General features: G+C 37.4%; 1 protein-coding gene across 1 annotated transcript; it reads right to left on the bottom strand.

The window, feature by feature from the left end:
* Positions 1 to 6,685: 6,685 nt before the first annotated feature.
* RB195_000314 (uncharacterized protein) lies at positions 6,686 to 10,925 on the bottom strand (the record flags this gene model as incomplete). The annotated part of the gene is made up of 3 exons (XM_064196577.1): positions 6,686 to 6,830; positions 7,257 to 7,606; positions 10,854 to 10,925. The coding sequence occupies 3 exons, from the start codon at positions 10,923 to 10,925 to the stop codon at positions 6,686 to 6,688; spliced, it is 567 nt and encodes a 188-aa protein (XP_064052458.1).
* Between the last annotated feature and the right edge of the window lie 4,935 nt (positions 10,926 to 15,860).

Here is a 15,860-nt window from a genome sequence, read left to right as displayed (position 1 = left end):
GTCCAGAAAAGCTAATTCCATTCTAATAAGTAATAGAGAAAATAAAACATGTAGAATAAAGTACCATGTGAGATAATAAATAGATAAAATAGAAAAAAAGACGAGGAGGCTGAATATAGCCACATTTAGACGTTCCCCCGATAAGAACACTTAAGTAAGCCAGGCACAAAAGTGCTGTAGTCCGCACTTGTGCTGTCATAAACAAGCTCTACGTCGCTTTTTTTCGAGTTCTCGCTAACTACTTTTCAGATAGAGGAAGTATGTGTTCCTGTTCCTAGCAGAAAAACAGGGGAGAGTGTAAATTGATGCGATAGATAGAGATATGAAAGCACATGAATTCAGTGAATGCAGCGATTTGAAGCGACAATCGATACTTTTGACCTGGTTTTGCTAGACACATTCGAACTATAATTGAGAAAGGGGAGTTTGATTCTAAAATCAAGATCCTAGACGCATCAACAACAAATTCTTTTTGAATGCAGACCAGATTCGGGCGGGGAACGGGAACTGCTGTGCAACGTCCACCATTTCCTCGGTTTCATCTTCCAGGAACCGTTGAACCTATAGCGCGTCACCTGGATTAGGAATAGTCTAGTGGCTGAGTTCGAGGAAGGACCATCGCGAACAGCAGCGATGAATGGTACCGGCAAGGGTCCCACCTCGATCCTAACTGCTACTCTTCGCCGCACCGAGCGCAACCGCTTACGTAACTGCACCAAGCTTCAGGTCACTTTGTTATCAGTCTGTAAGTTCGCGACGGAAGCGAGTGGTGTCTTCCTGTCTGCCTTCCAGCTCTCTCCAATCGATGAGACTACAGGCGATAGAACGTTGGCGTCTACGAGCTCTCCAGAGCTCATTTTTCATCTTTCTTTTTTTTTTTTGGTTTTTCCTTTTTTTTTCTCCGTGTGGACGCAGTACGTATACGCTCCTACCATCATCAAGGTACGTAATGCATGAGGTCGACACAATATTTGCAACTGGGTACATTTTTAGACAAAAACTATTTTCACCTATAAACAAATCACTGTTTATCTGTCTTCGGAAAAGGCTATGACTTTGTTAGTAGAAGAATAATTGCAAAGATCAGGCTCTTTATCGTTGACAACTTCTTTCAGCGTGGACTCAGTGTGGACTTTCCTCGAGGAACACTCCTAAGCCTTTTTTGTTGTGTACAATTCAGTGCAAGACTTTTTCCTGATTTCTACCATTACTAATCAAAACATCCGCTGGGCCGACATCAAAATTGGATAGGAAAGGAAGAAATTTTGCCGTTTTCCAAAAAAAAAAACATTAGAACTATCCCGTATACTATCAGTATATGAAAAATTACCTTTACATTCATGGGGATTTATAACCGATCATTACAGTTTTCAGTATTTTCTATATTCCTGTGACATCACTAATTTTCCAAAACTCTCGTCCTTTTTTGTTCGATATTTAGAATGTTGAGGTTATAAAATTTGAACTGATCTGTAGAACAAAGCAGAAAAAATCATCTTTGCTCGCAACAAGAAAAAATATTTCACATCTTCGGCCCAGAAAATCAGCTGATCAGCGTTTCATCGGGCGTGATCACGCTCAATTTCCCCTAATCACCTTAAAGACGGCGTGGGAACGGCATTTGTTCTTATGAGGTACGTTAGAACGCGTTGGGACCATGCACACGCGCCGCATCTGCAAGCGAGCGAGCGATCGAGAATCTATAAGAATCATTTCAGCAGCCTATTCAAGTAAAATCAATGAATAGACTACTGGGAAAAGAGGAGCGCGTTCTAACGTGCCTCGTAGGAAGTAAAGCGGTTCCCACGCCGTTTTTCAGGACGATCAGGGGGAAATGAGCGCGGCTACGGTCATAATCGTAATCTACACTCCGCACTCCAAATTTGCCCACAGAGACACCAACTTCGTCAGTTTCGTGATACGCTGCCTTCAATTAAACATACACGTAGGAACGCCATGAATTCTCGTTATCCCTAGTATTTTGAGGTGAGTATTTAGCATTCTCTAGGTGTCGTTGGTCCTAAGTTGAATTGATACCATATATCCCGTATAGTAACATTTCAGAGAGACGACGTACTCAGGGGTGAATATAAGAAACAGAGAGAGCGTTTCCCTTTTCCTGGATCCACTCCGCCTCAAAACATTCCTCCCGTTCTAATAAACTTTCCGTTTCTTTTTGACGTCAGTCTATGTTGTATACGTAGAGGAAATAGATTTCAGCAATTTTCCGTGGATTTTCAGGAGAATAGCGATTGAAAAACAGTTTGATTGGATTCACAGCAAATTCAATTCACAGCTCCCGAATTACTGATGCACTATTAGAACCACAAGAAATCGATTTCATGAAGAGAAAAAACGGAAATCGACGAAAAGAGCAGAAACGGAAATGAACGGAAACAAGTACATTACAGAAATGTTCATTTCCCAGGAAGGGCCTTTCTATGAAAAAAAAAAACTAGGAAACTATGTGCAACATTTTTTACACTTTTTGGCGGTTTTCAAGACCTAGGAAACAGCTGGACCCTTTTTTTCGGAAAACTCGTCAAAGATACCGGAAGGGAGCGGTATAGATCATCATATACAGTCCACAGCTGAACATTTTAACAACTTTTAACTATTTTATTTTATTTTATTTTAAATTTTATTTTAACAACTTCAGCCGTCTCAGCGTCACGTGCGTTATTGATTAGGGAAGGGTAGAGAGAAGAGAGCGAGAGTATATGTCTACAGGATAGGTGATGCGCGCTGCGTCGCGGGGCAAACGCGTCGCGTCAACCCGGCTGAACCTGTTCGAGAATGACATAGGTTTTGGTGATTCTGGTCGAAAACGTTAGAATTTTCCAAAAATTTTCCAGGATAGGAAAAAAGAATGCTTTCAGCAGAATTTCAACAAGAAAACACATTTGAACATGGACCATGTAGGCTAATTTGCATAATTGGACTGACGCCTGCGTTTGCCTACGGTAGCTTGCGTCAGAATGCTTCGCGTGTACCGACTGAAAGCAAACAACCCGAAATTCAACCAAGCAGGGGATCCCTGATGCGGCAGAAATTTCCCGAATTTTCCGATGCACTTCTTTAATCAAAACAACAAAAGACAAAACAAAACACGACATCACCCACCTGCTCCTGGAGCCTCGTCCAGAAAAGGAACTTCGTGCGGATTCAGCGCAGAGTGAGTTTCGACCGCTGAAAAAATCTCATTTCCTCTCTGTTCTCAAATATCATGACGTCAAAATGCTTCTCCTTTAAATTTAGGACAAAAAAATGTAGTAACTTCTTTTTTTTTCTCTTATTTATTATTATTTGTTATTATTATTTATTTTCATTGTTTATTTAAATTTATTTTTCAGCACGAAGTTGATCCAGGTGAGAGATAAATCCAGAGGATATTGTTTCCTACAAGGTATTTTTTGAAAAATTATTGAAATCAAAATGGAAATTGCCAAGTATTGCCGGAAACAGCATCCATATCCGCGTTTCATTCTACCTCTTCAATTAAATCATGGATATCGTTTTCAAAAAGGAATTAATTCGAGGAAATCTATGTCTACACATCGATTCGGCAACATAAAAAAAGCGGGATTTAAGCACATATTTCTGGAAAATGACATCTGCAGTCAGATTGTTGATGGGTTCCTCGAAACGCTATGGTACTAATTTCCATCGTCGTGTCGAACTCAAAGAACAACGCACACAAATCTACTGCTCCCGCCAATATGTGCTTGTAAAATTTAAAATTTTAATTTAATTCAGTTACTTTTTACTGATTTTACTAATAATACGAATTTCCTTAATTACAAGTTAATACAATGTGAAATGGAAATGGAATAAATGGTGCAGATTGAATTTCTGCGAATAGAACGTGCTCGAAATCAGATCAAATAAGAAAAAATAATAAATAAAAATACAATGATGATAAGAAAGAGTAAATAATAATAGAAGTAATAAAAAATGAATATAAATATATATAATATAAATAATATATAGTAATATGCCGAATGTGCAGTAAAATATAAATATCATAAATATAAATAACGTGTAGTAATAATATTCGGATAGTGTAAAATAATAAAACGAATAACTCAATATAAAAAATAATAATGAACAGAGAAATACTAAATGTTATTACTACAAGGAAGTATGATTAATTGAATTTTCTATTCGTTTCCTGGCATTTCTGGAAAACTCATTACCAGAAATTCAAGGATGAATGGGACGGAAAAAAGTTATTTCCGTTTGAAAAGATGTTAATAGGAAAGAGCTCTTCTGGAAAATTTAATAATCAGCAAAAAATGGAAGAGGAAGCGAGTGAGTAAAAATGGCAACGTGGGAAATATGCTTTTCTACTGAGTTGAGAAAAAAGTTGTGAACGTTTTTTTTTTCAAGTGAAAAATATGCAAATATGCGCAGAAATATTAAATTATTTCCAAACTTTTACATAGGAATGGAAAGAGAATTTTTCACTTTACAAGACAGGGTCTTTTAGAAAAAAAAATTTTTTTTGAAAGAAAAATATCTCCATTAACCTCTGTTTGTTTTATGAATCATTAAATTGGGCAGCGTTACGAGCATAAATGGAGCATTTTTGACACCATTCGGTTTTTTTCCCTGGATTTAATGGACACGATAAGCCCGCTGAAGCTGAGATTGGTGCCACTGGAGTCGGAAAAGATACTGTATGCTCGGAAAAGTGCTTTACTTTCTTTGTCGCGCAGCGCGAAATTAGGAATTTTGAATTTTTTGAAGTACGGGATTTTCTCAAAAACTTGTCACTTTACTGGTCGATGCAATTGTCAGCGATCGAAAAAATTCTTTTCCCTTCTTAATTTTTTTGAAAACAAAAAAATAAAGCAAAAATATAACATATAACAGTACTAATATCAATAAGAATGATGATAACAAATATAACAGCAACATATAGCAAAATAATCCAAAAACAAAAAAAATAAACAATAATCCAAGCAAAAATTCAAACAAAATAATAAATAATAATGAAATAATGAATAATAATCGATGACAAAATAATAAAAATAAATAATACTAATAAGAATAATAAAAAATAATTAAAAAATAGATAACAATGCTGTATACTCTTCATTATTGTTCTTCTTATCCCTTTTTTCATTGTTCTCTAGTTTTTTATGCCTCTTATTTATGTTTCCCATGTTTTTTTTTCTCTATTTTTCATTATTTCTCAAGCTTTTATCGTTCTTTTTTGGATTTTTCATGTCTCTTTCGATCCACTTCATGGCGAAGAAGGATTTCAAAAACAGCTTCAGCGGCTCTATTTATCATCTCGATCACGTGCCAGAAAAAAAGAACAAATGGTGTTGAAAATGCCCTGTTTTGTCCATTTTACATTCCAATTCAATGATCTGAACGAAAGAGATGCAAAAAAAAATTTAAAAATGAGAATAGGTGTTCCTTTTGGAGCGAGTAAATCTCCTCATCGATTTGTAACAATTTAGAAATACTTTTAAGAAAATTTATTATTATTCAAATTCAATTCATTTTAAGGGAATCTAGGTGAATTCATCGCTTCGAAAAAAGAAAATGTTCCTGGCTAAACAATGTAAAATAAATTTAATCAAGTACCTTCACATCTAGCATACAAAGTACGCCGGGAATAGTTCCTTGTTCAAAAACGGCCACCTAGGTTTAGGGAAGGGTCACCTTCTCATTTTTCAAGTTTCAAAATTAGGGATCATTAACAGAGTTAAATGACAAATTCATTAATAGAGTTAAATGATGGAAAAGTCCTGAACTAAACTCAAAACTAGATGTTGATCTGTAATAAAGGATAAAGGATGAAGCTCCTGGCGTTAATCAATCTGCTCGGGACCCGCGACACCACGTTCACTTCAATTGAGAATCGTTTGAGGTTCACCAAGGTGGAACTGGCCCATACAATGACTTGCGGTGGCTAGCCGATGTGTCAAGTCAGTGTTTTTATCCTCCCAGACAAGTCTGGTATCAATTTATCGACCCCGAAGTCTTGGTGAGCAGCGGGGCGGATTCGAACCTCCGATCGATCATGCAAGAAATGGAACCTCTAACCGCTACACTACAGCCGCCCCAATCTCAAGCTGAATAAAAAGTATTTCAACCACTGTGAACTTGAGAACTCCTACTCCTCCTGAAGAATTATGGATCGTGTTGATACCGCTCCAGAGATTCGCTTGACTTGCTTTTTTTTTCGCAATATACCCAAATTTTTTTCAGCTACTCGAGGATTCTGTTTAATTTATGATATAATACTATTTTAAAATTTTCTGTCATAGAACAAAAAACGGAAATGGTGGTAGGAATAGGATTGCGATGAAATCTTCGTAATCTGTATATATTATATAGGTTGATAACAAAAATTTTTTTCGATTTTGTCGGAATTTTCTTCTTCTTCATTTTTTTACTTAACATGGAAATCAATCAATAATATAATCGTCATTGTTATTCTTTACTTACAGTGGTCCACCTAATGTGCACCAAATCTATTTAAACAGAAATTCTAGACTTTTCCAGAAAAAAGACCCACCCTAGCAAGACTTTCTTATCTACCTAAAATTATAAGTCTACAAATTTCAGGGATCTACTAGAAAAAAAGGGGAAAAAGAGAAAAAAGAAAAAAAAAGAATACAGAAGAGTTTGACGGATTTCATTGGCACTGTGTCAGACTATATTACAGCTAATTTACAGGTGTTGGGCAGTAATTATCGAATCCATATCCAGCATATTCCGGATCTAGAACACCGCTACTTATTTGTGCCCCAAAATCGGTTTCCGACGAATTTAATTCGTCGCTAGCCGTCGACGTCGTCCATGAGAAAAAGCTAAATTAAACTCTAAAAATACTATTCAAAGCAAATGAGCTGCCGATTTCAATCATACTTCCAGAATTTATTAGTTTCTCCATTCCCAAGATCCAGACACGATTTCTAAAAGATTAATTCGCCGGAAACTGAGTTTAGGACCCAGGTTATAAGCAGTATTGTACTTTTCCTGGATGTTATCAACATCCTGTGGACAAATTTCCAGACTCTGTCAGAAATAACAAATAAGCGCTTTGTCGAAGAAGACAAGAAATAAGAAGAGAAGATAAGAATATAAGAGAATACAGTAAGATAAGAGAATAAGAAAGTAAGAAAGAAGGAGAGAGGAAGATAAGAATAAGAAAATACAGTAACTCATTCTGATCGCATTGAAAGGATTCCAGGGAAATTTTCCTCTGCGATAACGCTATAAAAACAATCTCTTACCTACAAATACTAGCATCATCGACGTAGACGCCGTTTTTCGTGGAATATTTTCCATCCGGGAGCAACATTTTCGGATCAGGGACAGCTGAAAATCGAGTTCTGATAGGAGGCAGATGAGGGGGAAGAATGGATGGAACGCCTTCTCCGTACGTGTGGATGTAGTGCTCGTCGGGAGCAGTTGGGAAGGGCGTGGCCTGTACGTGCTTCACATCAACAGCGCTTAGCCGACGCACAAACGACTCCGACTCCCTTCCTGCCACGGACCACCGTGGATGGGACGACAGTTGATTCCTTGCATTTCGTTGCAGGACCCGACGCCAACCGTGCAGAATTATCACAAGCCGCTTCTTCTGAATCAAATAAAAATAAATAAAGAATCAATCAATTTTTCCATATTAAATTAAGGGATCAAAGGATCTGCGATCTACTTCAACGTAGACGATTAAATGAGGAAAACAAGTCAGATAAATGACTTCCGAATGATTTTTCCCAGCGGAGGTCGAGGGAGGAACAACAGATTTCGCTACAGAGCTTACAGAATACCTTAGAGAGTATCGGTAGTAGTTATTAGCATGAATAGGAAAAATAGAACCAGTAATAATGAAAAAAAAACCACACCGGAATTTTTCAATTACCCTTTTCCATTTTCCACATTAAAAAAAATGTATTTTCTTAGATCTACCTCTTTAAAAAAAGGATAAAGCAAGGATAAAGTCTTCGAAAAGTCCCCTAAAGTCTTCGTATCAATCCGCTCAGGATCCGCAAACGCATTTTCCTTCAATTCCGAAATCATAACGAGGATAATAGACAAAAATACGCCCTATACATTGACTTATGGGGACCAACCGATGCATCAGCTAATTGTTTTTATTCTCCTGGACAAGTCTGCTACTAATTTATCCACGCTGAAAGATGAAAAGCTTTGTTGGCGTTGAAGCGGTTCCGAACCATCGACTGTGTGCACACAACGGATCTCTTACCGACTGCACTACTCCACCCTATAGTACTATTTATTCGTGTTATTTTCAAGTGCTTAAATAATAGTAAACATGCCAGAAGAATAAAGTATAAAAATAAACAAGCAACAAGAACAACAATAATAAAATACATACAACATAACATATCTATAACAAGTAATACTTATTTGTTATTAATAATATGGTTCATTTATTGATAATATGGTTTATTTTTTTGATAATACGGTTTATTTATTTTTTGTTTATTTATTATTAGTAATATGCAATAATATTTTATACACTACGCAACGCAATATAATAAGAGATTTTGTTTAGTTTTTCATTTTCATAACTTAAGTCATGGTAATTCCTTTATTTTCGAAACTTTTCAAGCTGGCAGTGTGTTTACTGGGAAAAGTCGTAGATCACTATCGTTTATCGTTATAAATGTGACAAAGTAGTGATCCCTAGGGGAATTGTGGTAATGTCCGTTCATTTTTCCACGAATCTCCCAGCTCGATGACGTTGGACTGCGTAGGCTGCGTAGGCAACCTCGGCAACCTAAGAAGGTTAAAGAAACAACTGTTGTGCGTTGGATTATTAGATTCCATAGTTTCCATGGTTTTAACTCATAAATCCGCCCGAATTTCGCATCAAATTTTTGTTAATTTTTGTTTTGTTTGTTAGTAGTAAAAATATTGAATTTTTACGATTTAGTAATTTATTAAGCAACGCACACGCACAGTGTCAAATTGCATTCGTGTGAATTGGAGAAAAAAAAACAACGTTCAATTAAATGTCAACAGCATAGACATTTGTCAGGAACGCTCACTCTATTTTTCGATTTAAAAAACCTACAATTCCTGAAGTCTCAAAAGGGACCCCGTCGTTCCATTTGAGACCTCTAAAAATCGTTTTGCTAGAGAATTAAATGAAGAATTCTTAGAGTAATGTAAGAGAGATATAAAATTAACGAAAGTTAACTAGAAAAACAAATTAACAACGTTATCCAGAAAAATCCTGGTGTTTTTTTTTATCTCTTATGCAGATAAGGATTTTTTTCAAAAACAAACCAGGAATACATCGCGCTCACTCCTTTCTCCTCATACACGCTTTGAAAAAAATTGCAAGAAAAAAGTGGAGAAATAGAATAGAACGAATAGAGAAAATGCAATGTCGTGAGAAAATTTGGCTAGTTCCTTTACTAGCGCACTTTACGAGAAAAAACTGACTCCAGAGTGAATCTATCGAAGTTCATGGATGCATGGAAAATTGGCGTGAACCATCTCTTAGTTAGAAAATTGAGAAAAAAAAAGAAAAATGAAAGATTAAAATATAACAAAAGTCATTCAAAATCTTCTTTAAGACAATTTTAATTCAATATTAACTATAGGAGGCAGATTTATACACATATTAGGTTAAAGAATAAATTTTTAGCGTTTTTTTTTTTTCTTCTCCTTCAAAGTTTTCTCAAAGTGAAAAATGTACCTACAATAAAAAGTATTTCTTAAATATCGCATTTCATTCAAAAGAGTGTTTCCTAGAGTACAACAAATTTTATTCACTCGTTTTAATATTTATTGATTTTCGCTTTTTTAGACCATTAACGTGGTGTGGGGAACATTTTCGACACCATTGGTTCGTTTTTTTTCCCCTGCGTTCGCTCCAGACAATAAATCCATGAACGCTGAGACTGGTGCCTATGCATAGGAAAGCAGCAATGCTCAGGAACAGTATTCACCATTTGTCCTCAAACGTTTCAAAATTCAGAAATTTGATCTTGCAAGGAGATCAAAAACCGGTCGATTAATCAATTCTCGCAGGGTGATAAAAACGTCATTTATTGCCAGTTTTGCCCACGTCCTCACCAATGTTGTTCTTCTCATCCTTCGTCCTCATAAAAATTTCCTGCAATCATTTAATAATTTTTCTCCGCTTCTCATTGCTTTCTTCCATGTTTTTATTTCACATTGTTTTCCTGTTCTCCAAGTCATTTTTGTTCCTTTTAAGGAATTTTCATCCCTCATTCATTCCCGTTCTTCGCAACAGATATCTTACAAGCACTTTAAGCGCTAATTTTACTTTAATTTTTCAGTAATTAAAAAAAATTGTGTCGAAAACCTTTTGTCAATGTCTAATTGACCATTTTAATATTCTGGAAAAAACAAGAATGAACTAAATTTCAAAAAAAAAATCAAACCACATCCACTGTGAAAAGTGAAGGATTGTATAGCGAATGGTAAACAGCACATTGGGAATATTTTTTATTTCTACAAACATTTCTTTTTCTTTTTTTCTTCCTCTTTTCTTCTTCTTTTCTCTTTTCTTTTCTGTTTCTTTTGAGTTTGAAAAAAAAGCTCTAGCCTCATTCCTCAACCAAATAAATTGAACTTTAATACTACTCTGTTGTTCGTGAACAAGACGTGGATCAGTTAGAAGAACTTAATTATTTGAAACTCAAGAACTGACCACTTTTTCTCCTCTTTTACAAAGTTACATAGGGAAGTCTTTCAATTTTTCGATTTTCCAGTTTCTCTTAGGCTCAACGGAGAAATGTTTTACTTTTTACTTTATTTTTCCGGTATATTTACTTCTAATTAAACACTTGAAAATAGCACGAATAATTGTACGGTGCACGTACGGCAAGATGTTCCACTCCGTGCACAATCGATCGGAGTTTCGAATCCGCCCCAGCGCTCACCAGGCCTTTCATCCCTCCAGGGTCGATAAATTGGCACCAGACCTGTCTGGGAGGATAAAAGCACTGACTTGACGCATCGGTTAGCCCCCGCAAGTCGTTGTATAGGCCAGATACACGTTCGTAAACCTTAAGCGATTCTGAATTGAACTGAACGTGATGGCGCGGGTCCCAAGCGGATTGGCTAACGCCAGAAACTTTATGGAGAGATTTTTTATCACTGAGAATAAGCTGGACGGGTTTCGCTTCAATTTCACATATTTTTGATCGTTATCCGATTTCGATTCTCGTATCCCAACAGATTTTCTCTTTAAATAAAATTAAAGTTAAGGATCTGACGTCAATCAATCCGCTCGGGACCAGACCAGCGCCACCGCGTTCACTTCAATTCAGAATCGCTAGAGGTTTACGAACGTGTAACTGGCCTATAAAATGAGTTGCGGGGGCTATCCGATGTGTCAAGTCAGTGTTTTCATTCTCCTAGACAAGTCTGGTACCAATTTATCGACCACGGAAGGATGAAAGGTCTGGTTGGCTCTAGCGCGGATTCGAACCTCCGATCGATCATGCTGCAGCCGCAGCAAAACCTCTAACGGCTATACTACACCCGCCCTTTAATTTTTTTCCGGAGAAAATTGATATATTCTCCTGAAGAAATTTAAAAAAAGACATCAGCATCTGTTGTTCCCTTTAAATAAAAATAATTAAATAGTAAATAAATAGGAAGCTTGGGGATCCTGTTTAGTCTGTCAACTAAATCAGAATAAAAAATAACTTTTCTTAATATTTCAAGAGTTTCAGTGTAAATTACAGCAGTTTCGAGAGTATTCTAGATGAAAGACTTACCATGACCGAATCTATAAACTAAAAAATTAAATTTCTGTACGATTTCGTGAACGTTCATGTAGTAGTGTAGTGCCTATTTACTGTTCTCGTCGTTGTTTTTACTCTCAACTTATACAAAGAAGTGATGTAGCGGTTTGAAGACGAAATTTTGCCTGAAATTCAATTGACCAGTCGTGGTGAAAACATGTCGTGCATACTCAAGTGTCAGTTGTTTTGCTCCGACTTGTACCGTGATTTGATCGTCACCCGGAAAACGCCACCCGTCCATGTGAATTCTTCATTGGATTTCAGCGAAAAAAAAAACTAAAATTTAAAAAACAAATTCTGAAGAATTTCTGAAGAATTTATTTCTTAAGATGAAACGAATGAGACAATCACTAAGTACTCGTTGATGTCACTCAAAGGATTATTTTCAACAAAAAAAATTAAATTTGGGAATTGGTGAGCAGAAAAAAACCTTTTTTCCACAATATTCTGGAATGAAATTCTGAAATCCTGAAATAATCTAGCAGAGTTTTGAATTTTGCTACTAAACGACACTTAAACACTACGACATTGCGCTGCAGCTTCATTGTCCCACTAAGGGCAGGAATTCCGGAGAAATTCTCCATGGCCCAAAAATTCTCATATTCTCAATGTTTGGAAATTTTCTGGAAAAAATTTTGGAAAAAAACTATCCTGGCTTAATTTGAACTTTTTTGCAGCTTAAACTGCACCAACAAATCAAGTTTTTTCTTTCTTTTTTGCTGATTTTGACATTATTCGCATCTAATGAAAATGTTTGGCAAATAACGTTGTGTTTCTCTAGGATTTTGCCGGCACATTCGCTGTTAAATGACAGACTGGGGAAAAAATGTAGCCATTTCATGATCGGCCATGTTTCTAAATGTCGTTAAAAGCCGCTCAATTAACGCAATGGAATGTAACAAGATATATTTCATTAAGTTCGCATGAAACACTGTTGAAGGCGGCACAATACGAATCTGACACATAGTGAGGGAATCCGTGGGAAAAGCTAGAGATGAGGTTGTAGATTGCGCGATCAGAGGTGGTTCCGCTGATTTCTCCCAAATCGTCGTGAAAACCCGCGTGGGAAGCACTTTATTTCCTACGAGATACGTTAAAACGCGCTTTTATGTGTACGTTCCGATCCCCTTAACAGCCTATTCATTGGTTTCACTTGAATAGGCTAGTGAGAAGACATCGACTGATCCACGACCTCTCGCACTTGGATGCGGCGCGTGCACTATGGTGGCGCGCTGCAACTGATTTCGTAGGAAAGAACAGCGTCTTCCACACCCTTTTTTAATACACCGTTAAATCAATGGTATGCTGCCGTTAGGCCGTAATCAGAAATCGAAATCTGAATCGTTGAAGAGATCGTTCTAGAAGGCGCCTGGGAAGCGGTGAATGGGTCCCAACTTGCGTGTCACTATTTCAAGTACAGTATCGCACCTGAAGCTGGAAATCGACAATTGTGTTGTGATCAATAATTTTCATCCTATACAAGCAATGAATATTATTTCACTCTGATTTTCTTCATTATTCTTCCATTTTTTTTGTCGATACATCCATTTTACCGTGTATCATTAATCTTGACGAACCCTGTCGTTTTGCATGAAGCACTGTTAGACTGTAATCGGACACCGTACAAAATATCAACGGTATTCTTTGTAGTAAACAAATCAAATACGTACAAGCAGAGTTGTTTTTGGACAAACAATATTTACTAATTTTAATTTTCATGAAATTTTTTACGGAAATTCTTTCACTTATTCTTTGAAGTACTTTAGAAGGCTTTTGCTCCACTCTGTAATGATGTAGGATGAAGGAGATTTCCCCTTATTCACCATAGATATGTAAAGTCAGGCTTCAATATCTATAATCGGGTAATCCCGATGCATTTTCAAGATTTTAAAGGCATCACCCCACGAATCTGAGGTGGTACGGATTTCAGATGGAGTATTCGTACACAAAATCGTAGATTATGGTGAGGTGGGTGATTCCGTCCATTTCTTCCTAATTGCCGAAAAAAAACGGTCCGGAAGATGCGGCGCCGCACAAGGCTGGCGCGCTCCAATCGAACTCCTTTTGGAAAACAGCGCCCCGGAACGCTCGAAACCTCATCTTCCTGCCCGTTTTTTTTACGGCGATTCGGAATAATTCGGACGGAGTCACACTTCTCCCCATAATTTACAAACCCGTATAGGCATTATCCACCTGACCACCTCAGATTCGTGGAGTGATGCCTTTAGTAATGGAAAAGAAGCGTGTGTGTGTGTGTGTATGTGTGTAGTGCGTGTGTCAAACGAAGGAGTACATGGGATGCCCCACACGGATTTTTCGAGGAAATAATAATTACTGCGGTCACCTCGTACTAATAATCGTTAGTTCGATAGTCAAAAATCAATTTGTCCTCATTTTTCATTTCCACTGTCCGCTTTCCTTAAAATTTTACAGCATTACAGAAATCTGCAACATTACTTGGTTGTGACGGTTATGACGATTGGTATAATCCGATCAAAACGACGTTAACTTCGTGCCGTTGCGTGAACGCTTGCGTTCGATGCGGCGCGTTGAAGCTAGCGGTAGGGTAGAGGTGAGTCCATCGCCAACTGCAACGATAAGTGGTGCTGACAAGGGTCCCCTCCCGATCCTAGCCGCTACGCTTCACCGCACCGCACCGCTTCGAACGCAGCCGCCTACGCAACTACACCGAGCTTTATGTCGTTTTGATCCGACTATACCATTAAGATACTTGTTGCCTGCTAGGAAGTCGATTCCCCTAAAATGCTTGTGATTGTTGTTTTGAGAGTAAAAGATTACATATCTTCTTGAAAAAAAAAAAAAACGAAACCCCTTATTTTTCAATATTTGAAGTGTTCTTTCGCAAACTGCCATGGGTTTTTCCAACAAAATAAATGTTTTCTAGTAAAATTCTGTTTCAGATCATAGTATATGAGAAAAATACTGAGAATTGCATGGCTTGAACTGTGGAAATGTAAAAAAGAGACCGAGGGCACACATCGGATGTTCAACAACAACATTCTGATTTATGCAGCTTCCGTAAATATTTACAATAACCACAGGAAACTAGCACACGTAAAAAGTGCAGTGTGTGAAGCAATTTTTATGAATGGATTTAAATTTCAGCGTGACTTAAGAAGAACGTGACAGTGAGAACGGTGCAGCGCGAAATAACGACGGAGTCGAGGAGAGCTGAAATCGAGTGTTATTTTGGGAGACGACGCTCTACGAGACGAACGAGATGAGGGATGGACATTCATGTATATATGTGTGGTTGCTGAGAGAAGCTATCTATCTATGTACACTTGTACATCAGGGATGATAATCTCGAAATTTTAGTGCAACGACGAGGAGGTCGCATATGCCACAAAAGGGACTGTACATGGGAGTTGTGCAATGTGGAGGCAATATGGGAAATGATTAATAAACAGATGACGTAAATTAGTAGACGGAGGACGAATGCTATGGGAAATCCCTGGGTGAATGGCGAAGGAGAGAGGAGCACAGACGAATCGGGTAGGCGATGGTAATAATCACGCCATACTTTCCAAAAAAAAAAAGAAAAGAAAAGAAAATCTGGCAACAAACGGTGCCTATACAACTCAGTAGTGTTCCTAGTCACACAGCTGTACAACGTTAGTATGCACAAAATAACAGCAAACATTCAAAAATTCCGTCAGGGGGAAAAAAAAACAAAAATTACTAGAAGAAAAAAAAATGATGACGACGACGATGATGATGATGACAAGTATAGACACAGTATGCACACGAGCAACAGTTCTTGCCGTACAACCCGAGAGGGAAAATCGAATAGAATCAACGCTTCTATCCGCAACCGAGCGATAATCAATGCAAAGAACACAGACACAAATAACGGAGGAAACGCATGAAGAAATCAAGAAATCACGGCACAAATCGATCGATATATAAAATCCGCAAATCAAGTGTGCTTATTAACATAGAAATATCTCAATATGAACACACTACCAGCGAACGAAAGCTGTACAGAATGATAAATCATGGTTGAACACTACCAAACCCTTTGTATGAGAGCCGGTGATGCCTTAAGTATTGATT

Source organism: Necator americanus, chromosome IV, assembly GCF_031761385.1.
Source record: "Necator americanus strain Aroian chromosome IV, whole genome shotgun sequence".
Classification (NCBI taxonomy): domain Eukaryota; kingdom Metazoa; phylum Nematoda; class Chromadorea; order Rhabditida; family Ancylostomatidae; genus Necator; species Necator americanus.
The sequence above is the reverse complement of the archived record's forward strand: the minus strand, read 5'-3'. Positions and strand labels throughout refer to the sequence as shown.